This window comes from Anas platyrhynchos, chromosome Z (genome assembly GCF_047663525.1).
Source record: "Anas platyrhynchos isolate ZD024472 breed Pekin duck chromosome Z, IASCAAS_PekinDuck_T2T, whole genome shotgun sequence".
In the NCBI taxonomy this organism is placed as follows: Eukaryota; Metazoa; Chordata; class Aves; order Anseriformes; family Anatidae; genus Anas; species Anas platyrhynchos.
The window spans coordinates 1,066,165-1,089,884 of NC_092621.1; the positions used below are offsets into that span (position 1 = coordinate 1,066,165).

Genomic DNA, 23,720 nt, shown 5'->3' on the forward strand with positions numbered 1-23,720 from the left:
AGGTTGGCAGAAATGCTTTAAGTCTCTACTGGTGCTTCAGTTCATCAGTGGTATCTGGAGATCCCAGGTTAACTAATAAAATAAACGTGTCTCTCCTCTGTGGGCTCACACCATTTTTTTCATCTGGTTTTCTGTGTATAGATTTACTTGGGGAAAAAAAGAAATCTGCGTTTTAAACAATAAGCATTTTGGCACTGGGACTGTCTTTTCTTTGTACCATGTATACTGCTACGGCTATTGTTGGTGCCACAGGAACAACTCACAGATAAAAGAGCTCTCATAATACAGGGAAATGACTGTGCTTTCAGCCCTACCAGGCTGCCAGGCCCTGTGACACCCACCTCTGGGATATGGGAAATGAGGACCCCCCCGCCCTAACCTTCCCCCTCCTGCATCTGCGTCACCTCCAGGCAGAGCCGCTCCGTCCCTGCTCGTTTCCCCACCTTTCACCCCCTGAAACCCTACTCCCGTCCCCTTGCAGGGGCTGCCGGGTGCCAGACGCTCTGTTGGGCACAGCAGACGGGTGGGCACAAGTCCCCCATCCTCATGGGATTTTTTGGGTGCCCTCAGGCATCCCTTGGTGCCAAACTTCATCACAGCAGTGATGGTGAGATCAGCCCAAGGCAGGAGCACGGATGCAGTGCCCACCAGGTCCCCGCCAGCAGTTGTGTTCAGGGGCAGTCTCGGTGTGAGTTGCACTTAACGCAGTATTCTGGTCACTTAGGCAGTCGTTGAAGACAAATTGAAGCTGATATGCTAAAAGCACTAAGTCATAATGGCTGCGTACACTGCCCTTAAATGTTCCCATCAGTGCCCCGAGGCCAAAATCCTGACTGCCCACATTATCTCTGCCACGGCCTTCTTTTCTTCTTTTGTCATCCCCTTGTGCCCCTGCTCCTGGATGGCTCACACCTGCAGAGCCCATCATGGCTCTGTGAGTACCGTCCCATGCAGCGTCACCCACTTTACATATTCTGGCACCACACCACCGCTAGGCCCTACAAACAGGTTCCTCCTCCAAACATCATGGCTGGGCCCAAAAACAGAGCCCTCATGGCAGCGGGTGCCACCTCGTCCTGGGAGGAGGCCTGTGTCCCTCTTCCCTCCGGGCAGGACACACGACAGCTTTGTGAAGCTGCTCTGAAACCGGCTCTCGGTAGCCCACAGCACCAGCAATGTCATGGCAACACGTGCTCGAGCAGTACAGAGAAGGGCATCCTTGACCTGCATGCAGCATGTGATGGAGTTGTCGGAGGCACTGAACGTGAAGCTCTGCTCAGCACCCCCTAGGAACGGAAGGGAAGGCATTGGAGGCGTTATTTGGGACTTCAGCTTGACTTCCATGGGGCCAGCAGCTCAGCTGGAAGCACGAGGAGCAGGTGAGCGCTCTCTGAAGCATTACATCCCATAGGAAATGGGGCTGTGGTGGCATGGGGGCTCCAGAGAGTCTACTAGAGCAGGGTATGGGCTGCTCTGGTTCGAGAACACGGACACCTTCCAGCTGAGAGGGGGCACACCCCGTGCCTGGGCATGGTCTCCTCACACCCAGGCTGAGCCCAGGGAGCACCTCCAGGCTGGCAGGGACATCCCCAGCCCCATGAGGCCATTTGAGCACCCCAGTTCCTCACTTGCTTCAAGGCCAGGCCGAACACAGCCTGGTTGACATTGCACTGGGAAAGCCCCTGCACTGACACCCTGCTTGTGGGGCACGGCTGAGGGCAACCAGCAGCAAGTGGTGAAGTTTTTGTAGTTGTCAGTGACCGGGTATTTTTGTACCATATATGTCTGCCCTCAGGGCAGGCCCTTATCTCCCACATGCTTTCTGCTCTTCCCTCGCCTGTTCGCTGTGGGGTGCCGGTGACCACGTCTGTGTGTAGGAACAACCCCTGAGCGTGCTGGGGCGCGTGCATGACGGACATTTTGGGGGGAAGCTACAGACCCATGAAAACAATGCCTGGGAGCTCAGGGCATGCAGTGGGGTGCACCGGACAGGCCTGGTCACACCGCAATGCCAGAGCTGTCCCGGGAGGAGGAGGACATCACCCCTAAAGACATGGGCACCATTTGCATCTAGGTACGTGGTTAGTGCAGGCCTGGGAGGAGGACAAGTCTGTGGTGACACAAAGTTGTTTCTTGTTATTATGATGGTGATGGGCAGCGGTCTGGTATGTATCGTGTATGTTTCACCTCCTGGGACCGGGCCAGCTTCCCCAGCCCCATACCCTGCCTTTTAAAAAGGTTTGGATGGTGCCATCCTTTCTCTTCCACTGCTGCTGGCGGGTTCAGCCTTCCATCCACAGACCCAGCAGAGAAATGTGGGTACAGGGAGGACTCCGCTCATCACTGAGGGTCTCTCAGTCACCCCAGTGAGCTGCGGAGACAGGACTGGGGTCCACAGCCCAACCTCCCAGAAGAGCACCCCACTTCTCATTACGACTTCCTTATGACCACCTCCCTCCTCCTGTCCACCCGTTCCCTTGCACTCCCACCCCAGAACCTATTGGGCGCACCATGCTCTCACAACAAAACCCCACAATCCTTTTTGGGTCCCCAACCCCCGACCCCCGCCACCCCAGAGCCGCACGCAGCCGCTCGCATGGGCTGCATGGGGCTGCGTGGGGCTGCGTGAGAGCGGCGTTGGGGCCGCGTGGGGCCGCGTGGGGCTGCGTGGGGCTGCGGGGCCCCTCCATCTTGTGCGCGGCACCCCGCGCCTGCCCGCTCGCCTCGCCTCCCTCCCTTCCTTCCCTCGTCATTGTCTGCGAGCGGCGGCGCGGCGCTTATAAGGCGCGGGGCATTGCCCGGATGTGAGCGGCTCGCGATGGGGCTCCCAGGGAAACATGCCATTAGCCGCGGCTCCACGGGGGAGGCCGTGCTGGGGCTGGTGGTGGTGGTGCTGAGGAGGAGAGCGCTGTAAACTTGGAACAACAACAACAACTTGGGGGAACCGGCTGCTCCGCTCCCGTGTGTGCGTGTGTGTGTGGTGGTTCTTTTATTTTTTATTTTTTTTTTTATTAATTTTTTTTTTTTTTTTAAAGGAAGGACGGAAGGGGGGAAAGTCCCAGAGCCGCCACGGTGCGAGCAGTTTGTCAGTCACCATGTGTCTGTAAAAACAATAGGGGCAAAAGTTGCTGGACTTTTTTTTTTTTTTTTTTTTGCTTTTTTTTTTTAATTTTTTTGAAATTTTGTATTTTTTTTTTTTTTTCCGGCCGGCTGGTGTTTCGGCTGGCCGGGTGGGGGAGCGTTTGGCGGTCGGTAACCCAAAAACCCAACAAAGCCAGGTGTAGGGTGCCTGTAAAGCTGTGGAGTACCCGGAGCAGCACTGACCCCCCCAGTACTTCTTCGTGGTTTCGGAGGGTCACACACGTGTGAGATAATAAAGCACTTTGGCAGAAGATTTCCTCTTTTTTTTTTTTTTAATTTTTTACAACATTTTTCCTTTTTTTATTTTTTCCTCCCTTGGAATATTGTGAACATATTTGTGGCCATTTAAGGTAAAGTTACAATTTGCTGTTAGAGTTAACTCGTGTCGTTTTTTTTCTCCTTTTTTTTTTTTTTTTTTTTTTTTGTAAATAACTATAAAATTGTCGATCCCGCCGTGTTCTTGTACAAAGAGCTGCAAACTTCTTCCGTGGGGTGGAAGTGCAAAGGGAGAGAGCGGACACCGCGTGTGTGGACGTGTAACCGTGTGGCTAAACCGCTGTGCTCTGGCCACGGCGTGCGAGATGTACACCGAGGTGCAAACGCTGAGCTCCACGGCTCGCTGCTTGCTCTTTCCTACTGGAAAAAAAAGAAAAAAAGAAAAAAAAATATATATAATGAAGTCGGACTCGTTTCGGTGGAGTGCGGCCGGGCCTGCGCTAGCGAGATGTAAAATAAAAAAGTGCTGCAAAGGAGGGGAGGGGAGGGGGGGGCTGGCAGCGTCCCCAGAAACTTGAGCGTAAAGCGAAGGCGACGGAGGGGTTTTGCAAAAGTTTCGCAGCGATGCTCCCCGTAAATCGAGGCGACGGCGCTCGGGCAGCTCTGTAGCTGGAGGCAGCGGAGGGGGGGGCACAACCAAAACCCAAACAAAGCGGGAGAGCGAGATCTCTGTGTGTGTGTGTGTGTATATCTATATCTATAAAAGAAACCGGACTGGATAATACGAGGGGAAAAATATTGTTCCTCTTGGCAAAGTCCCCGCATCACGTGTACGTGCAGCCTCGTATAAACTTGCTTTGCCATGTGGATGTGTGCGAGCTCGGGGAAATTTAAAGTCTAATCCGTGCAAAAGTGCGGCGCGGGCGGCAGTCGGCGGCTCGCCGGGATCTGCAGCTCCATGATCTGCGGGTATGGAGGCGGCGCTCGGCTCCGGGGCCTTTTGGGGCCGCTCGGGGCCGCTTGGGGCCGATTGGGGCCGCTCGGGGCCGTTCCCAGCCGGGCGCGGGGGGCGCGGGGCCGGGCGCGGGGCTCGGAGGGGCCGCGGGGCGGGAGGCGGCCGCTGCGCCGGGCTCCGCGCCCCTTCCCTTCCCTTCGCTTCCCTTCCTTCCCTTCCTTCCCTGCCTCCCTTCCCTCCTTCCCTGCCTCCTCTCCCTTCCCTCCCTTCCCTTCCTGCCTCGCCTGCCCTCCCCGCTCGTCCCTTCCCTTCCCTTTTCCCTCCGCCGCCCTCCCCTCCCCCCCGGCCGCTCGGAGGGAACTGATGACTTCGCCCAGGCCCGAGCCGCCGCTCCTCGGTCGTTGTTATTAACCACCCGTCTCGGCACTAATTAGAAATTGGGGCTAATTGGCAAGGGCTCTCCGCTCGCCGCTTCCCTCCCGGCCCCGCCACCCCCGCCCCGCGTCCCTCCGGCACCGGCGCCTCCGTAGCCTGCGACTTCGCTTCTATTTTTTTTTTTTTTCTTCTTCTTAATCATTGTTATTTTTTTTTCTCCTCGCCGTTTTCTCGTTATTTTTTTTTAATTATTTATTTTTCTGCCCGTTCCTCGCCTCTCGGCGCCCCGCTTGGCGCGGAAGAAGGAGAAGGGGAAAAAAGTTGGGAGCGGATGGCTGTAGTTTGCTTCTCTGGGATCCTCATTCATTCCTCGCTGAACCTCCTGTTGCATAAATGATGCTCCGGGAGCGAGCCTTTCGCTTTTTTTACCTCCTCCGCCTTTGGGTTTAGAGTGGATGTTACCGGCTTTCCATCGCCTCTTTGGAAATACAAGATCGCCTTTTTTTTTTTTTTTTTTCTTGTTGTTGTTGTTGTTTTTTGCTGCCCCTCCATCTTTTTTTTTTTTTTTTTTTTTTAATTTCCCTCCCTTCTTCTCAACCCCCCCCCCCTCGACCCCTCACCCCCCTCCCCCGACCAAACCCGATTGTGTTTCCTGCAAGGCTCGGGACTGGGTTTCTGATTGCGGTTATTTCCATGTTTCTAGGTTTGTGTGATTTTGCTAAAATGCATCACCAACAGCGAATGGCTGCCTTAGGGACGGACAAAGAACTGAGTGATTTACTGGATTTCAGTGCGGTAAGAAACAACGGTGGAAATTAACAACAGCTGTAAAAAAAAAAAAAAAAAAATATCTTCTAGCTGATCTGTTAAACTGGAGAAAAAAAAAAAAAAAAAAAGCAAAAACCAAACCCAACTGCGATCTGAGTCCATTGGGTAATTTTTAATCAGCAGCTAGAACCGTGCTAAATATAATTTTTTTTTGGCTTAAAAATGCAAAAAAAAAAAAAAAAAAGAAAACCAAAAATTAGCCTTTTTTTTTTTTCTTATTTCTTATTGTGTGTGATGGGAGCTGCAGTCGCGTGCACGGCTTATTTTGTAATGTCTTGGATGCCTAAAATGATATATAGATATATTTATTTTTTTGGCCAAAAGAGACGCCCCTAAAAGCGACCGTTTCTCAGCAGCAGCCGGTGCCACCGCCGAGCGCTCTCGCCGTGCTTCGCGTTGGACGGCGTGCTTGGCACATGAGCTGCTCCATGCCTCATGAGTGCCTGCCATTCTCCTGGCCGTTCTTCCCTTGGTGCGAGTTGTTTTGTTTTTTTTTTTGGCCCGCGGAAAAGTGCAAAGAAATCCATGAGCGGCTCAGTTGAAAGTTTGCCCCCAAACCTGCCCTGCTGCCTGTAGCTGCCCCCGAGCCCCCCGGAGCCCCCCAGCTTGGCTCTCCCCGGGCCCCGTGCACTTGTCTGGCTCCTGGAGGCTCGGCTCCCCTCCCCCTGGCCCCTTCCTTCCTCTCCCCTTCCCCTCCCTTCCCCCCGATATGTCAGGAGTAGCTCTCTCCATTTATTTATTTATTTGAGGGGGGATCCGGCTCGCTGGGAGATGCGTGTGTGCCTCGAGATGAACCCCCCGCAAAACTCCGCAGCAGCACCCTGCTAAATGAGGCTGCTCCAGGCTGCTGCTGCTGCTGCTGCTCCAGCCTTTGCTTGGGAGGAATGGCTTTGGGAAGTTTGGCCAGGAAACGTAGCCTGAGGCAGCTTCGCAGCCCCCTCTTTGCTTGGTGCACTTTTTCCATTTGTTCCTTGGCTTTTTGCAGGCTCTGACTCAGGGAAGGTGCGTATTATCCACTAGACACGTCGAAGAAGAGAGAAACCAATTAGGGTCGAAATAAATGCTAGCGAGAGAGAGGGTGAGAGAGAGAGGGAGAGAGGGGGAGAGGGAGAGAGGCTCGCCTCAAACTGCTCTCGTGGTAGAGACGAAATGAGAATTTAGGGCAGGTGGCACTTTGCATTATTATTATTTGGGTGCACAGATGACAGGCAAACCCTAAAGCGGGCTGGACATGGACGTTGCTACCTTTATGGCCAAGGTTTCGACCAACAAACTTTTTTTTTTCTTTTTTTTTTTTTTTCTTTCCTTTTTTTTTTTTTTCTGCCTTTGTCAACGAGTGAGCAGGAGAGGGGAGCGAGCCCCGCTCCCGGGCTGCGGCCAGCCCCGCGGGGGGAACGGGGGGCTCCCAACCAAATGCTCGGGGAGCAGATCTTATCCGGGGAGCTAATGAGCCCGAGCGAAACGTGCTGCTGGTGGTGGTGGTGGTGAGGGGCCGGGGGGGGGGCTGCAAGAAATACCGAGTTGGCTCTCGGGGCTGTGGGGGACGATGCCTCGCATCAGGCAAAGTGCGAGCAGAGTTCGCAGCGAGCGCGGAAGGAACTTTTTTTTGGCGAGCGGTGGACCAGGAGTCGCTTCTTCCCCACTAGTAATGTCTCTTTGTTTTTCTTGCTGTTTTTTTTCGTAGATGTTTTCACCTCCTGTGAGCAGTGGCAAAAATGGACCAACTTCCTTGGCAAGTGGACATTTTACTGGCTCAAGTATGTAACGTTTTTGTTCAGTGCGGAGTTGAAATGCTCTTAGATATTTATCCATAGGCATTACCTTTGTTGTGGTCGTGGTAATCTCTTCTGGGGAGCAGATTCATTCAGATTTGAGCGGAATTATTCCTAAGTGCTGGCTATTGTTATTATTGCTGTGATTATTGTTGTTATTGCTATTTCCACAAGGCTGGGGCGTTTTCACAATATTTCCTTGCATTTATGATTTTTTGGGTTATTTTTAAGAACTTTCCCTCTGTGTAATTCTTCAAGGTGGGCTAGTTTAAATATTTTTCCTTTTTTATTTTTATTATTATTATTTTTTAATTTAGCACTGGAGATTTTGATCCGCAATTTCGGACGCTGTCTTTTCTCTGTGAGAAACGATGATCGCAACACCTCGAGTGAGAATTAATTTTGCGAATAAGAATGAAGGCTGCCTAAATTAAATAAATAAACGAGCGAGTATCCGAGTATAAACACCAAGCCCTTCCAGGAAAAGCACTCTTTGGTGTCAGAGATCGGAGCTCGCTGACCAAATATTTTTTCCTTGAATTAAAATCTCCAGGCTGGTTTCTGGTCCTGACTGAAAGAAAGCAAGGCAAATATTCCAAATATTTGACTGCTTTTGAAGAGTCCCTGAAATTTCCCGGGCGGATTTGTTTGTTTGTGTGTGCGTGCGTGTTTGTTTATTTGGCTGCAGTGGGACTGCATGGGCAACTTCTGCATTCCATAAAAGCAGGAGTCCTGTTTGATGACAAAAAGCAACCCCCGAGTTCTTTGCGGTACAACATGTGTGTGCAATAATTGTCTGGCAACTGACGTTTTATATCGAGGCTTTTATATGCCTGACAAATTAGGAGCGAAACTAGCGAGGACACTGCCGCGTTTTGGAAATTTCCTTGCTCTTCTCTGAAGTTTGTTTAAGAGGGTTCCCTGCTTTGGGGATGCGGGGTTTTGGACAGGACACAAATCCAGCTCCGGCTGGGGAGTTGCAGTGTTTTCAAAGCCCAGGCAATTGCACATACCAGCACACCGTACGTAGTATTGTTAGACTCAGGGAACTGGTCTAAATCAGATGGGAAATTTGGACAAGTCTTCACTGCAAACTGCCAGTGGATATCTAGATACAAACACGTCACTGCGTATAGTTTCGTGCCTGGTATTTGCAGTTTGTGCTCAATTAAAGGAACCTCTTCTGTGCACTCAGTGTAGGCATTTTTATTAAAGGCACTGCTATATTAATTAACTTAAAGACAGACTTCCAAATTTGAAGGCAGCCTGTTACAGTTTTAGGACACTGTATCAAGTGCCACCTGCAATTATTGGGCGCTTATTTTAGGCATTTTGTTCTGTCCAGACCCGTGAAATAACGTGCTTTATTTTCGTCAATTTGGTTATATTCTGAACATAGTGACTCGGAGAATTTTCTTGTCAGGTTCGAATAACTTTCCAAATGTGCTTTGCCTCGTGTCTCGCAAGCTGAAGATGTGAATCTCATTTTGTGTCCTTTTCGGAATTGTATAATTTAGGTATGCGGTTTAGGCAAATTTATAATGCTCGCTGTATTTGTTTTCGCTGGAGACAAGTGAAAAGTATTTGTGCCAGGCAAATCAATTTGCCATGCTTCTATCCCAGGCAATGCAGCAACCAACACTTGGTCTAAGAGCAATTAACTAGATAGCTGTATTTAATCAATGCAGCGCAGACCTCACCTATGAAGTCATTTTGCTCCGAAATAGCAAAGCCAAGCCAGGCAGTGGGTGAAATGGAGGGGCTGTGGTTGGGTTTTTTTATCGTCTCTGAAGCCGAGAGCATTCGAGTAACTTTGACACATCGTTTTAGACGGCCTGAGAATTTAATGAGCTGGGGTCAGCCGGTGATAGGGAGGTGGGGAGCATCCTAAATCCCACCTGAAGGCTCCCACCGGGTGACAACTTGTGCTCAAACACACCGGTGTCTTGTTTGGCGTTGGGGATGGATTTTTGTGGCGAGCGGTCAGTGCTTCCCCAAAAGTTGTCAAAAGCCACGGAGTGGTGAATTGGCCCGACCTGATCCTCGCAGAGAGGGTGGGTGCGTGGCCTGGAGGCAGAGGGGCGTGGGGGAGAAGTGGGGCCACTGCTGCTGGCCAGCTGCGGGCGGTGGTCTCGCTTCCTAGAGATCTTGGCTGTGTGTTCCTCTTAACGAGCCTGGGCTGGAGAAATTCGGGGTTTATATGACAGTGCCCAGACAGCTGCTTCAAGAGATGCTCCATGCAGCTATCTGGAAGGTTTAAAGGTACCCTCGTTGCTGATATATGGATGGAGGTGATTATTCGAGCTGGAAACCTGGAATTTTAGCAATCAGCATGCAGCACGTTCATCCTCCTGGACAGATGCCCTTCTCCAGTTTGAGCTCGCCATCCCTTAGTGGTCTTTTCAAAATCCTATTTGCTGTGACAGGGAAGCACAGATGTCATTCCTCTGCATTCACCTGAAACTTCACTTAAAAAAAAAAAAACACAAAACAAGACCCCAACAAAAAGTGATCCCAAGCAGTGAAGTGAAACTAACTGGACTTTACGAAGTGTGGTAATATTTCATGCTTAAAGTCATCCTAATAGCTTTTTACTCATCTAATATATGATGCTCCATTGTGATTTGTAACGTGTGAATGAAAATAAAGTAAAGCCACATTTCCTTTTAATCTTTAATTTCACAAACATGGCTCCTTACCACGTTAAGAAATGGTGAGGGCTGCAAGGGAGAAAGGAATGTAACCTGAGCCACAGCCGTGACATTCCCATGGAGCATTTTTCACATGAAAGGCTTTTGTCAACCCAGTAAAGGACCAGGAGTTTTTGTTTGATGTTTGCAGGTGTTCAGCAGAGAGCACTAAAACAATTCAGCCATGCTGGCTTAGAGACTCTGACCTTAACGGGGGGAATTGGTGAGGACTGAAATTATTTTTAAGAAAACTCCCCTGGAGTTACCTCAAATTTCTGCGGGATTTGCGGAGTGATTTAATACCTGTGACTTAAATCGAACAATGCACGTCCATTAGAATGGGGGGGGGGGTTTGTTTTGTTGGGGCCGGTAGGACAGTTGCCAAAATCAAATGAATTTTCCCGGATGTTCAAAAATTTTCCGAATAGTTCGGCTTCCGCGCTAAGAGCGTTTGTCCTCATCCAAGTGTGAGCCAGTGGAAAACGAGGCGCGATTGCTGAATCAGATGCTCGCTGGTGCTGGGTTTGAGGATGGGTTTCGAAGCAGCTTTGCAGCACTTGTGATGCTGAAGGATTCGCCAGGTCGGTCACATCGGGCACGCTCAGGTTCCTGAACCGTTCAGCAAACCCCCCAGCTTCCTGATCAGGCTCGATTTCTGCGTCTTTTATTTTAAGTATTTGATTTTACCGAAGTTTTTCGGGCATCTGTGCGAGGTTGCCTGAGTAGCGTGTGGGTGGGGGTGGCAGTGGAACGCCCGAATTCCTCTTTTTGGCCTTTCCGACTGCCCCAGCAAATCTCTGCTCGCACAGAGACCGCTGAATCGAACCAAGTCAGCTTCAAGGATTTAAAGAAAAACTTGCTTTTAATTTTGGTTTGATTAAGGCTCGTCCTGCGCCAGAATGAGGGTGATCACAAATTAATACATCTTAAACGAGGGAATCGTGAATTCAGCTCGGTTGTGAAGTCCTTATTTACTTTCCACGTGCCTGTGAGCAAATTTTAACAAAACAGAGGTTATTTAGGTCCAGCTTGGTGTTCAGAGCGTGGCCTTTTGGGAAAGGAGCGTCATTTTGCTGTTCTCAGTTGATCAAGGAGAAAAAAATAAGTGAAATATGACCATTACCCGGAGATGTTTTAACACCCCTCGGACTGGGCGCCCCTCGGCACATACGCAGGGGTCCCACGGGTGTCCATAGGCACAGGAATTTTTAGCCCGTGGATCAGCCCCGTGGGTTTTAGTACCAAAGGACAAGAGGTGTGGGGACGTGGCTCTGGAATTGGGGTGGGTGCCGGGCTCGCCGCGGCCGCGCTTTGCCCTCTGGAAACGGCGCCAGGGCTTCGCGAGGGAGCCGCACAAAAGCGACCAAACGCTGCCATCTTCCTCAGCCCTCCCGTTTCGTAATTATGATTAAGGGGAAGAAGAATGCTCGTTACCTCCCGCCCTCCCAGCTCTGTTTACTCGCCAGGAGCCGATCCTGCTCTCCTCCTCGCGGCGCCTGGGGCAGGACGGGACCCAAAGGCTGGGTTAGAAAGGAGAGGGGATCCTCCTGCCCAGGGCGGTGAGCCGAGGGCATCCCGCTGAGGCCAGCCAGCAGCATCACCCCAGCTAAAGTCAGACGCCTCCATGCTAAATCTGGAGGCGAGGCTCCTCTCTTGGTGATTAAAAACCGAGCAAATAATTCCCCCGATTTCTGATCCTGGGGAAAGTAGCCCTGGTTGGTGGCTGAGGGTCTGAATGAATGGGCTCCAAAAGGGGATGGCACAGGAGGGAATTGTATCCCAGGCAGTGCCCCTTGGATACTGTTGCTTCTTTAGAAACACTTTTTTTCTCCTAATCACTGGATGTCTACCTTGTCAAGGCTCCTGCCTGCATTTAATAATTCAGAAACACACACATTAGCTGTCTGGGAGGCTGAAACGCTCGGGGGCCAGATTCAGCCAAATGTCACTTGGAGGAGACGTTTGTGCCTGCCGCAGCCAAATTTAGCAGCGGCAGCGCTGCTGTTGGAGATGATTCAGTGGCTCCAAGTTCCCTGCGAGCGAGGGCTCTGATAAACGGGTGAGCTCGGGGCTGGCTGGGAGGTAGGTAGGTGGAGGAAGCTTGTGTAACGCGCCCGGGAAGGGATGCAGAGAAAGGAGGCATTTGGGAACGGGAGCCACGGTTTGGCTTCTTCCCGTTGGGGTTTGCGCTCTCCCCGCTCCCAAATTCAGATCGATCCATGTCGGGCAGCTTCTAGTGACTGAAATCCCACAAAACACTAAATATAAGCATAAATTATGGCCAGCCTGTGCACCTCCTGAATACCAGCTCCCACAGATTTTGACCTTTCACCACTTACACTTATTTTTTGGCTACTGCAGCGATACTTTGTGATGTTAAAAAAAAAATATTAATTTTCCCCCATGATTCTACAAATTACCGAATTTAGGATCACTTTGATATCAAACTTACCTACTAGGTATAAAAAATAAAAGCTTTTAAGCACGCATGCTTTGAGATCCGAGGAGCGGGGTGAACGAACTGCCTGGCGTTTTTCTACAAGATCAGCAAATATCTTCACCCTGCTATTGTAATGAGGAGATCACTTAAATAACAGATGAACAACTAAGTCACATAAACATATATAATAGAACTATGTAATGAAAGTTTATGCCGTTAATTGCTTGAATCTCTCTTAAATGCACAGAATCATGGAGCACTAAAAGCTGTCATATAAACAGTTTTGTTTTGAGTTTAAAATTATTCCTTTTTTTTTTTTTTCCCCTCTTCTTTCATCTGCTATGATAAACAAAGTCGTTTTGTAAGCTTTACAGATCAAACATTTACTCCGAATGGTAAACTACATTTTGGATCTGGCAGTTTGTGTCTGAGGAAGGCCCGGAGAAGAGGAGAGCCCCGGTGGCCCCCGGCCTGTGGTTTCCAGTGTTTGATAGCACGATGCTGTTCGCATCGGTTCCCATAAGCCGAGATAGCGGATCTGAGATTGTTTAGCAGGGAGCAGGGGATGTGTTTGCAGTGGTTTCAAGGTCTTGTACCCAAATTCTCCCGGATAAACCATAACCAGGGAGGTGGACGCAATCGGAGCGCAACTAAAAAGGGCCAGAAATTGTATTTCAAGAGGTGGGAATTATTTTGGGTGCTGTGAATCCCAGGCAGCCTTTTGTTCTGAAACCCAGAAAGCGCAGCCAGGTGCCTGCACCTCTTGGGGCAAATCGTGGCTGCCGAGGGGAGGCATCACCCCAAGGGCATCACCCCAGGGCATCACCCTGGGATGTCCCCGTCCAGGGCCTTGCATCGCGTCCTGGAGGCGCCCGCCGAGGGGTCTCTGCTCCCTTCTGCATCCACTGTGGGACCTGAAACCTCCACTTGTGCTCCTCGAGGGTCCCCAAACCTTCAGCTTTGGGGTTTGTGCCTGGCTCCTATAAGGCTGGCCAGCAGAGCTGTTCCCTTCCACCTGCTGCTGGTGGTGGGAGCTTTCCCCCAGCGAGCGCGCTCATGGATAATTTTTCCAAACATTCCCAAAGATGTTCCCTAATCTCTTTTCTTGAGAAAGGTTGTTGTATTTACCCTTCGTGCCAAGGTAAACGGCGGTGCCGTCGATGTGCACATCAGCCAGGCAGGTGTATTTAAATTGGGGTTATCTCGCTGGGTTTTAGGGCGGTGAGGATTTCCCGCAGAGGTGCAGCGGGCCCGTTGCTGGCACCGAGCTCTCGGGATGGTGGCCGGGTAACGATGTCTTTCACGGAGACATCTCTGTCCCTGGAGCAGGTTTTGCTCCCAGGAGGGCAGTGCAGGGAGGTGCCAAGCTGCAGGTTTTGCCCACGGGCTCCTGCCTTTGTCACAGGTTCTTCGGGGCCCATGGGTTATTTCTAAGGGTTCCCGAAAAATTAACTTCAAATGGTAAAGCACAAAAAACCCCTATTGCATACCGCATCCATCGTGAAGTGATGGATGTGTAGTTTTAAGGGTCCAAAAATTGAGGAAAAAATAAATGAAGTCATTGAATTAATTCATAGGCATGTGTGTAGCCCCTGACAAAATAGGGATGGGGTTCTTCTGGTTGTGTGGTGTCTAAAATTCGGACTCCCTCCTGAACAAACCCCGGTTCCTGACTAAAAGGCTGCCTTGTTCCCGAAGGTTTGGGGTTGTCGGGTTAAGGCGGCACGGGGCCCTTTTCCTCCTGCCTGTACATTTAAATGCGATCGACCCGTTTGATAAATAACCGGTACAAAGGTTTTGTTGTATTAAAAACAGCTAAGTACGACTCCTGATCGAATATCAGGGCTGTAATTGAATCTGGGGGGTTCTGGTGCTGTTCATAAAGCATCGGAGTTGTTTTGTGCTTCGTGACGTCAGCCAAAAGCTTGATTGAATTATGTCCTCGCATTGTGGGAGCACCTGCCAGTGCCACTAGAGCCAGGGGTCCGTCAGCATTTCCATTACAAACCTCGCCGGTAAGGCCGTGACTGGGCTGCAAGCGATGCAAGGAGATGGGCCGCGGTCGTAGGAGCTTGTCCCGAATTATTTCGGGCTCCTCGTAGGTCTGAGGCCTCAATCGTGGCGGCTCCACGAGGTGGTTGACCCCGAAAGGCGCAGGAAATGTTCGGGGCCCTGCTGCTTGAGGTGCAAGAAATGCTCCTCAGCCCTAGGTGACTGCGGGCCAGTAGGCCTCGGAGCTGGTTTCATGCTGTGGATATTTTGGAAGAAGGGCAGGGATGAGGCGGCTGGCTCCGTGAGGAACAGCCCCAAATCCTATTTTGTGGCTCCACCTGATTTTTCAGATTTTTTTCTTTTATTCTTCAGACCCGGGGTAGTTTTTCAGCGCTATCCCAGCGCTTGTGGCAGAGATCGGAAGGAGAAATGGAAGCGAGGGTTTGGAAAATGGCTTTTTTTTTCCTTTTTTTTACACGAAAATGAATTCCGTGCTGGGTGATTTCGGATCTGCCTCTTGCTCGGGTGGCAGGGATGCAGATTTTCTGGCCAGACCTCGCGAGCTGATCTTCCCCGGCGCGTTGCCAGCGGTTGGGTTGGGTTTGCCCTCGCCTCGTGCTGCCGGGGACCTCTTGTCCTCGTTGTGCTCATCGGGCCTCTCCTCAGCCAGCTTTCTGTACCAGCATTTTGCCCGATGACACGATCCTTTGGGGGGAATCGTGCCTTAGGTCCTGATGAGAAACCCGATAACGCATTATTCTGCGGGAGCAGAGCTGCGAGCGAATGCGTTGCTTAACTTTTGTTTTCTGGGCCTAATCGCTTTGTTGATTTTATACTCTTCGGAAAGATTTACTTACTTAGGAAATACTGTGTCCTGCTGTATAAACAGGGGAAAATTCACGGTCCTAAAATTAGGTATTTTGTAAACATCAGAAATTAGAGCATTTAATTTAGGAACCAGCTTATTAACTAATGGACATTGTCTTTCTCCCTCGCCTAATTTTCTCATTTATATTCCTTTTTTTTGTGTTTTTTTTTTTTTCTTTTTTATCTCTGTCTTTTTTTAAAACCGAAGCGGCTAATTGGCACTAGTGGCAGCGCGGCGGCGAGAGTGCTTCAGGTTGATGCTCGTGTCAAGCTTTGATTAAGCGGTGTGGTCAGTGTGAAATGCTGATGCTTCTTCGCATCTCCCTGCCTGTGACTGAAGCACACGAGCTGCTGAAAGCGCCTTGATGCCCAATTAGCAAGTTAACGTGGCAGAATTACCCCTTACCTGCCCGCTGGTCAGTGGGTGCCCTCTTCCCGTGCTACTGCAGGTTCCCTAAATCCTTACCCGTGACATTATTGGCAGGAAAATAGCGTTTATTTAGTTATTTTTTAAACCACAAACCTCGTTTAATTGAGGCACAAGAAAGCTGTCACGTCGAAAATGAAATTGTTAGGAGCCACGTGTTACTTCTGGTAGTCTCTGCTGAGAATTTAGCTGAATTTGGGCTACTTCAGCATCACGGTCGCTTCTTGCCTTCCTGTGCATCCCTGCTTGGCCAGATGTGGTGTTTAATTTCACCATTTCTTCCCCTTTACTTTTTATAATCTTTCCTTGGACTTGTGAACGTGATTTCTGTAGGAAAGGAGAAACACTGCAGTCCATTAAACCTTCATTCTCTGAGCTCTGTAGGGCGAGATTTAGGCTTTTTGCAGCTCAAATCCCATAGAGAGCTCTACCATTGCATTGAGTGTGGGATGGGGCAGCAGGGGAACACTCTAACAGTGAGGGTCTCCTAAGTCCAGAAAAAAAGCCACCACTGGCCCACATCGCAGGCTGGGTCTGTCTGATACAGCCACATGAAGCTTGGCTCCCAAATCCTCCCTTTTTATTCCTATATTGCCCTGCTTAGGGTTCAGGAAAGGTGATTTGTTTCAAATTTGGAAGTGGAGGCAGGGATAGAGGAAAGAACTGAGAAGACCATAACCCGAAACTTCACCAGAAAAGAGGCAAGGTGATTATTTCTGTGCTTCTACCTTCTGCTGCCCAAGTGTTTTATGTGGCCGTCACACCCAAGAGTGTCCTAGCACAAAGAGGAGATATTTGTTACGCCAAAAATAAGATCTTTGAAACTTCTGGAGACTGGTATCTCTTTTTCAACATATTCCCAGCTGCACAAAATCATCCGCCTCAGTGCCACTGGGCGAACTGGGGATGCGTTTGAAAGCAGGGCAGTGTCTAATGCCGTGCCTAATGGAGAATTGTTATTTTCTTAATCCAAAAGAGAAAGGGCTTAAATAGAAAGTGCGGGATTATAAAAGAAGCAGCTTTATGCTCTTTAATATAAACTTGTTTCCTCCCGCTCGGCTGAGTCCTGTCCCCGCGGCTGGATCATCGAGGCTATCAGTGGAGGGGACCAGAGATCAGAAGGCTTTTCCCTTTTTCAGGTGGTGCTTTCAGATGGGTTTTGCAAGGCACCCACCTCCTCGTGCCGACTGTAGACAGAGCTTGGTGACCACACGCCTGCTTTTTAGATGGTTGGAATGAAATGAGATGAATCCAGTCTTAAAGGTCCCCTGGGTCTACTTGAACCCTTATTTTTCGTTCTTTTGGCCTTATTTTTTGTAGAACACAAAACCCTTCATTCTCATGTCTGAAGAACCAAGAGCCCGCATCCCATAAGCTCGAAAACCGGTGTTATTATTTCTGTATTTCTTATATTTATTAAAGACTGCCACTGTGCTTGGCGTGGTGCGTTTCGGAGGGTTAATTGCTTCCAGTTGCAGAGTTAATTGATTTCAGTGGGCTCCCAAGGAGGAGCCGTGAGATGGAAATCCTTCCGAGGGCGACGCTTCCCGGGAGGAAGAGAGCCCTCCCGTCCCCTTCGCCTTAGGTGAGCTCGGCTTTGCACCTCGGGAGGGGACCAGTTCCCCGCGATGCCATTTCAGCTCGTTCTTAGCAGCCTGTCCTCCAAAATGCCTCCTTCCGAGTGGCAGGGTGTCTGTGCAGTCCTGAATGCGCATAGCCATTATTAGCAGCTTTTGATTTTCGTCCAACTCGGTGACTAATAGCAACAGATTCCAAATAGTTATTCTGAGCCTCTCGATTCCGTCCAAATTTTGCCTTAAAATGGGTTTGCTTACATACAAGAGCTATTTTGCTCTCCTGCATTCATTGTAGCCGTTTCGAATGATTTTCGAGTTGAAAAGGGGTTTGATCTTTTTCTAATTTAATCAGAGTTTCCTGCGAGGACTTCAAGGAAGAACATCTCATTTGCCCATCGGTGGAACGGGAAAAGTTCCTTGCAGAGGATCATCACAAATTCTGGCCGCTTGCTGCCTAGTGCTGGATTTATGAACCCCGCCGAAACAGTTTTTCTGGTGGATATTCACACTTCTTGTGTCTGGCTCACTCAGAAATACTGCAAATATCGCACTTCTCTTTCTCATTAAAGGCAGCTAATTAATAAATATGAGGAAAGTTAAACAACGGCTGGGAAAACGTTGTCTGGGCATTGCAACTTGGTGACCTTGACTTTTCTTTGGAGCAATAAAAACTAATAGATAACATGCAGAAGGAAGTGGTGGTGGATTTATATAATCTGTCAGATCCACAACTGGAATAAATCAGCGTAACTCTGCAAACACCCACGGAGCCGTGCCATTTTACCCTATCTGAAGATCTAGCGTTCTGCTGGGAAACGAATAGGATAAGTCTAAAATATCTTTATTTTAGTTTGGGCAGCGGGGAGACTCGCTGCTTTCTGGGAGGAAGACGTGCGCCAGCTCTTTAGGTACTTGTGAAGATGCCGCCTCGTCCCCTTCCTTTTCATCTTTCATTGTAAAATTAAAGTACACATTTCCTGGTTGCTTATTTGGTTGAAGCCTCCTTCAAGTGCACATTCAATAATTTGTCTTATTCATCTCCTCATCATGCTCATGGTTATGTTACATTCACCTACAGTAAGGGTGCAGTGAGAGAGGAAGAATGAATATGGATGAATCAATGAATACAAGTGCTGTAAGTGATTTTTAGAGCTGCTCGTATTCACTTTGACAGTCTCAGATGGAAGACTGTCAAGATCAGGCCTATGTTTTGAATCGTCAAGTGCACTTTATGTGCTTCTCTCACTGAGCTGGAAGCCGGGCTTTAGGATAGCGAAAGCAACGGGAATTTTCCTGCCGACTTCCCTGTGCAAAGGATTGGGCTCTTTGTCTGCCCGGCTTCTGCAGCTTTACACATTTCATTGCCCTACATACTCATGCTAATGAAGGAGATAGGTACAGGAATGGAAAGGCATGATGTGAATAGGTGGGCTTGGGAGAGGAGGCTCCCAGTCATTTATTTGGTCTTTGGGGCTTGCCCAGAAGAATTATTTTCTCACATGCTCCGCTTTAGATTTTGCTGGAAGAAGACGTTTGCCAGGATTGGGACGGCCAAGTGAAAAGTTGTTCCCTTTCAGCGTTTTAAAGCGATTCGAAAACGTTTTTTCCCCACCATTTCCACGTTAATTTGTAATGAAAACTTCGCCTCAAAAGACTCACCGCCGTCCGCATAACGAGTGTGCGCTTTGTATTTCCTTGTCCTACTGTTTGGGTTATAAACATATTTAAAAAAAAATATATTCACATACACAACATTATCATGATTCGGCTTAAGCATCTGTGGTTATAAGTGCACTTCATTTCACCTAATTAAGTTATTTAGTCATTTACACATTAGCAATGTACTACATATTCCACTTTTACAGGAACTTATTTTAATTATACCCACAGTTCTGTTCTGCTCCATTATAGCCATAGATCAAGCTGAATAATAACCATTCTAAAAGCCATATGCTAAAAGAGATTATAGGTCATTAAGGCCAAATTAAGGTAACATTTCTGATGGTCACAAACAGAAGTCTAACCAACAATTATCTTCTTTCAGGTCTGTAGATACAGCCCTCTCTGAGCTTTTAAGATGACAACCAAAGGACAAGCTCTGATTCCTAATTGTTGGCATTGGTTTCAGAGGTTGTAATTTCTGAAATTAATAAGGTTTGCTAAGGCATAACAATGTTTGTTTGTTTTTCCTCTCTCCGATTCTGGTATTTGCCAGAGGGCCCCGATGCAAACTCGATCTCCCCACCGCTCGGCTCCTGCTCCGTGCAGCATCCGCGCGCCCGGCTCCTTGCCGTGGCCGCGCCGCTCGCCAAAGCTCATTTTCCCTGGTGTTGGGTTCTACAGCTCTGGGCTTAAGTGTCTTCTGCTGAATAGAGTTGAATCTAATTGTCTCAAGATTAATTTTGGCTCGGAGCTTGCACCTAAGAAGCTTACCAGTAATTCCCTTTTGACTGAGCCTCGGTGGTATTTTCCCCTGGAAAGAGCTGAGCCACAGCCGAGCTTCCCGCAGGGAGGGACCTGGTGTCGTGCCTGCTGCGTGCTGCCCTCCAAAAAAACGTCCTCCGCCGGTCCCTAGCATTCGGAGTTGACTTCAGGTGTCATCACTTGCTGTCCAAATGCAGTCACACCCACAGCAAATAATAACAAAACCCCTTTGTCTATAGACAGCGGATGTGTTGCAAGCAGAATTACCTACCCACCGATGGGAATGCAGGTTCCTGTCCACCCAGAAGGATGCAGAAAAGCCCCGAGGAGGTGGTTCAGGTGGGACAGCACTCCTTAAAGGTCAGAGATGACCAGCCAGTAGGGTGAGGAGGGCCCTGTGAAGGCTCGTGGGGGATTTCAGGCAGGAAAATCCCCCCCTTGGTCCAAACCAAGCTCCCATAAGCAGGCTAAAAAGGAATCACGCTCCTCTTCTGTCCAGCACCATGCTGGCGTGTCCCATAACGGTTGTCCCACCCTTTTTTATGTTGGAGTGTGCTGTGAGATGTTGTTGCATAGGATCCACGAACAGCCGGGGTTCCTGTTGCGTCTCACAAGTAAGAGCAGAAAGAAATCCCCTCTCTTATCTCAGGGATTTGCTCCAAACAGGTAACCCCGCATTCCTGAGCAGTTTCTCTCCCTAGATAGCTGGCTGGCCACTCGCAGTTCATCATTCCCATGGCTGTGTCTTCGCTTGCCAGCCATTGGAGTTCCTAATATTGTATTGCAAAGGGCTTTTTCAGCGTTGGTAGACGTGGGGACATGTATCAGTAGTGTTTGAGAAGGGAATCGGGGCTGGAAGGGAGGTTTTGGGTGCGTAGGGCCAGGTGTTGAGTATTGGTTAGGTTGTCACTCTCTGAAAATCCTCGGGGTTTCGGATCCAAACATTGCCTTGGAATAGCGTTCCTGCATCTCAGGCCTGATGGCCAGAAGTCTTTCTGGGATGTTTTGACAAAAATTAAACACGGCCAGTGTGTGTTTGCTGGTTCCTGTCCCAGCACTCGGGCAGCGCGTTTCCCATCTCCATCCCACCCCAACAAGAGGCACATCTCTATAGGAACGTGCCTTTTTTGATGGGAAACCCCAACCAGGAGGCATCTCTGCCTCCCAGATGCAGGCAGGCACTTGTCCTGGCTGCCTTTGCCCTGTTCCCATCCCGGGAGGGAGCAGAGCGAGGCCACGATGCGAGGTGCCAAATCCCTCTGTGCCGGTGGGCACCATCCAAACCATCGCCGCAGCTGAGAGCCGTGGGGGGAATTCAGCCCCCCCAGGTGTGGAGGCACCCCAGGTGTCGGTGGGCTGCTTAATTGCAGTGATTAAAGCAGGGACAGCTGGAAGAGGCCAGGTTTGGGTGGTGGAGATGGCTGCTGGAGCGTGAGGGTCTCTGTGCTGGAGAGGTTGCTGCCCTCCTGAAGGTAAGAAGGGGTGAGCAGGAGGTTTCCAGTGATGTATTCTGGAAATAACAGTGTGGAGACTGAGGTACCCTGCCCTTTGTGCTCTTATTCTGTGGGATTGAGGGTTTTGCACAATTTTTTTTTGTTAGGAACTCTTTCTTTGGGATTTCTGACTTGACTATTCCTGCTTTCCCCTGGATTAGAGAGGTGATGTGGGGTGCCTTTGTGGCAACTCAGGGCGTGCAGATCTATCTGTACATCTATGTAGCTGGTTTATGCTACTTATTTTCAAAATCTTGTTACTAAAATGAAGCAATTGTTACTGAAATAATGCTAAACTTGCTTACCCAACCTGTAGGTTTTGGTGTTTTAAGAGAACTTTATTCACAGGAGACTAAAACCCTTTTCATTATTAGGGCTAAAATGGTTAAATCCTGTTTTCTGGCTGGAGATAAGATAATGACCCAAAATATAGCCCCTGTGGACTTGATAGTGTAGGATTCCTCTAGGATTCCTGTAGGATTCTGCTTCTGGGGTGAGAGGTGCCCCTCTTGTCCCTGTGCGTCACTTGTGCTGCTGCCCTCCTTTAGGGTTAGGCAGCTCCTTGCACTGTGTCACTCGCCGTGGGGGTTGTAGAGGCTCAAGAGATAAGGAAATCTGCCTGGGTATCAGTGATGGGATGCTTAACTTAAGCGTGTGGGTTTTTTTCCTCCCAATAACTTTTAAGCTTTTCTGTGCTGTCCCATTTCAGCCACCTAGCACAATCCTTGGGGCTCCTGCCCACCGTGGGTACCGAGATGAGCGTTGTTTGTGTGTCTGAAGTTCTGCAAATGATAGCACGAGCAGCTCTTCTACTATTAAACCTTTATTCAGGGCTCTAAATGTAACACGCATGGGACTTTTCTTAAACTATGGTCCCAATCCTAAAGCATCCTACTCAAGGCAGCATCCCGCTGGCTTTGCTAGAAGGATCGCGCCCGTTGGCGATGAACACAATGGCTCGAGCTGGGCGTAGCTTGCCTGAAGTCAGTGGATTTGTGCCAGACTCCTGCTCGTGCAACTAAAAAAACTTTTTTTTTTTGTCGCAGAAGCCGATAAGTAGTACCATGGAATCAGAAGTGCGCACAATGTGCAAAGTCAAACTCTATTTAAAGCGCCTTATTCGCAGAGGAACACCTCTAACCTTTCAATATGTGAATAAGATGTCAACCTAGTTCTGTAGCTCCACCAGGTTTTGACATGGGGATGCGTTTGCCGTCGCTTATAGGCTTGCATTGGTGAAGTGCAATGATGTGCCCGTGTTTATTTAAATAGTGCAAACTTTGAATGTTATCACCTTTTTATTTAAGAGAAGGGAGGATGAGGATGACATCACGGGAGCATCATGCGCTTCCAAATGGGACCAGCTATGCTTGGATTTGAAAGCCTTCCCTGCTCCTCCTCCTCTCCTTTTTGAAACTGAATCCCAATATCCATGGGATTCAGATTTTTTTTCCCCTTAAACTGAAATTTCTATGTCTACAAAACCAGTTGTAGCTTTCCTTTCAGCCATCTAAGTGGGTGATTGGGGTTTCTCATTCTGGTAGCCGTGAGTTGGAAGTAGATGGATTTCCTTGCTAAAACCCGGCCCCTGATTGAACGAGGGGAAATAAAGGTGTGGAGTACTGGCTTGAAATCTGCCCTTCCGAATAACGAAGGGTTTTTTTTTTGGTCCCTGGAACCGGCGGAGGAATCGGTATTGAGAAGTGTACATTTTAATTTGAAATTTCAGGAAGACTCCATGGCAACTGTGATATGAAAGGAGCAGGGTCTTTCACGAATCCTTTGGTCTTTTAGGTAATCAGGCTTTGTTTACCGGCTTATTTAGTTTTTCGGGGAAAATAGCCCGCTGGACTGCCAGCTCCTGTGCAGTGGTCTTTCTTCAGGGCCCAAATTATTTTTGAAATACAAATTTTGTGCTGAGGCAGCCTCGGGAATCCATAAGCCCCATTGCGCTCTTGTATGGAAAATATGGACTGGGATGGTTTCGTGAGCCAGAGATTAAAATAAAGGAATTAAACTGAAATTTTAACAGAGCAGTAATTGTGAAAGTGGTAAGAGTGTGGCCAACTATAAATATAGTTTGTGTAGGGGACCGAAAATAACCGTGGAGTGATATGAAAGCCATGTTAACAGTGATATCAGATAAATCTAGTATTTATTCACGATTTTACTCCTTGCTTCATTCATTAATGTTTATTTGGGGTATGAATGCAAGGGACAACTTGACCAGTGTGCTTGGCACAGAAGTTGGTATCTGAAGAGAAATATCACTGATGGAAAAGCAGAAAGACTAAATAGATATACTTGGTCTCACAGGCTGTCCATTAATTTGCTCAAATTAAATATTATCTTTAAATATTGAAAGGTTAAATGTACACTGATAATGGATTTAGACAGCCATTAAGTCATAATTGCTCTCTAATGTAGTTAGCAAAAGACATTATTTGATATAACTTATTGAAAAGGGACTAAAAGCACCGGGATTTTTTTTTTCCTCTTTGCCTTGCCCTTTCCTCGTATAAA

At 48.8% G+C, this 23,720-nt stretch overlaps 1 protein-coding gene across 20 annotated transcripts in view; it reads left to right on the forward strand.

Annotated features, from left to right (window-relative positions):
• Nucleotides 1-2,787: 2,787 nt before the first annotated feature.
• Nucleotides 2,788-23,720, forward strand: part of TCF4 (transcription factor 4) — a 173,959-nt gene continuing 153,026 nt past the window's right edge. For 4 of the 20 annotated variants that reach the window (XM_072031579.1, XM_027446404.3, XM_038171407.2 and 1 more), the window contains exons 1-3: nt 4,425-4,712; nt 5,391-5,482; nt 7,200-7,272. In XM_072031579.1, the coding sequence (XP_071887680.1) occupies nt 4,676-4,712; nt 5,391-5,482; nt 7,200-7,272 (202 nt within the window). In that variant the 5' untranslated portion in view covers nt 4,425-4,675. Of the gene's footprint in view, nt 2,966-3,186; nt 3,492-3,974; nt 4,327-4,422; nt 4,713-4,742; nt 4,763-5,390; nt 5,483-6,301; nt 6,518-6,692; nt 6,774-7,199; nt 7,273-23,720 lie in introns of those variants that run through there. The other 16 variants (XM_038171404.2, XM_038171406.2, XM_038171409.2 and 13 more) reach the window with 12 other exon arrangements.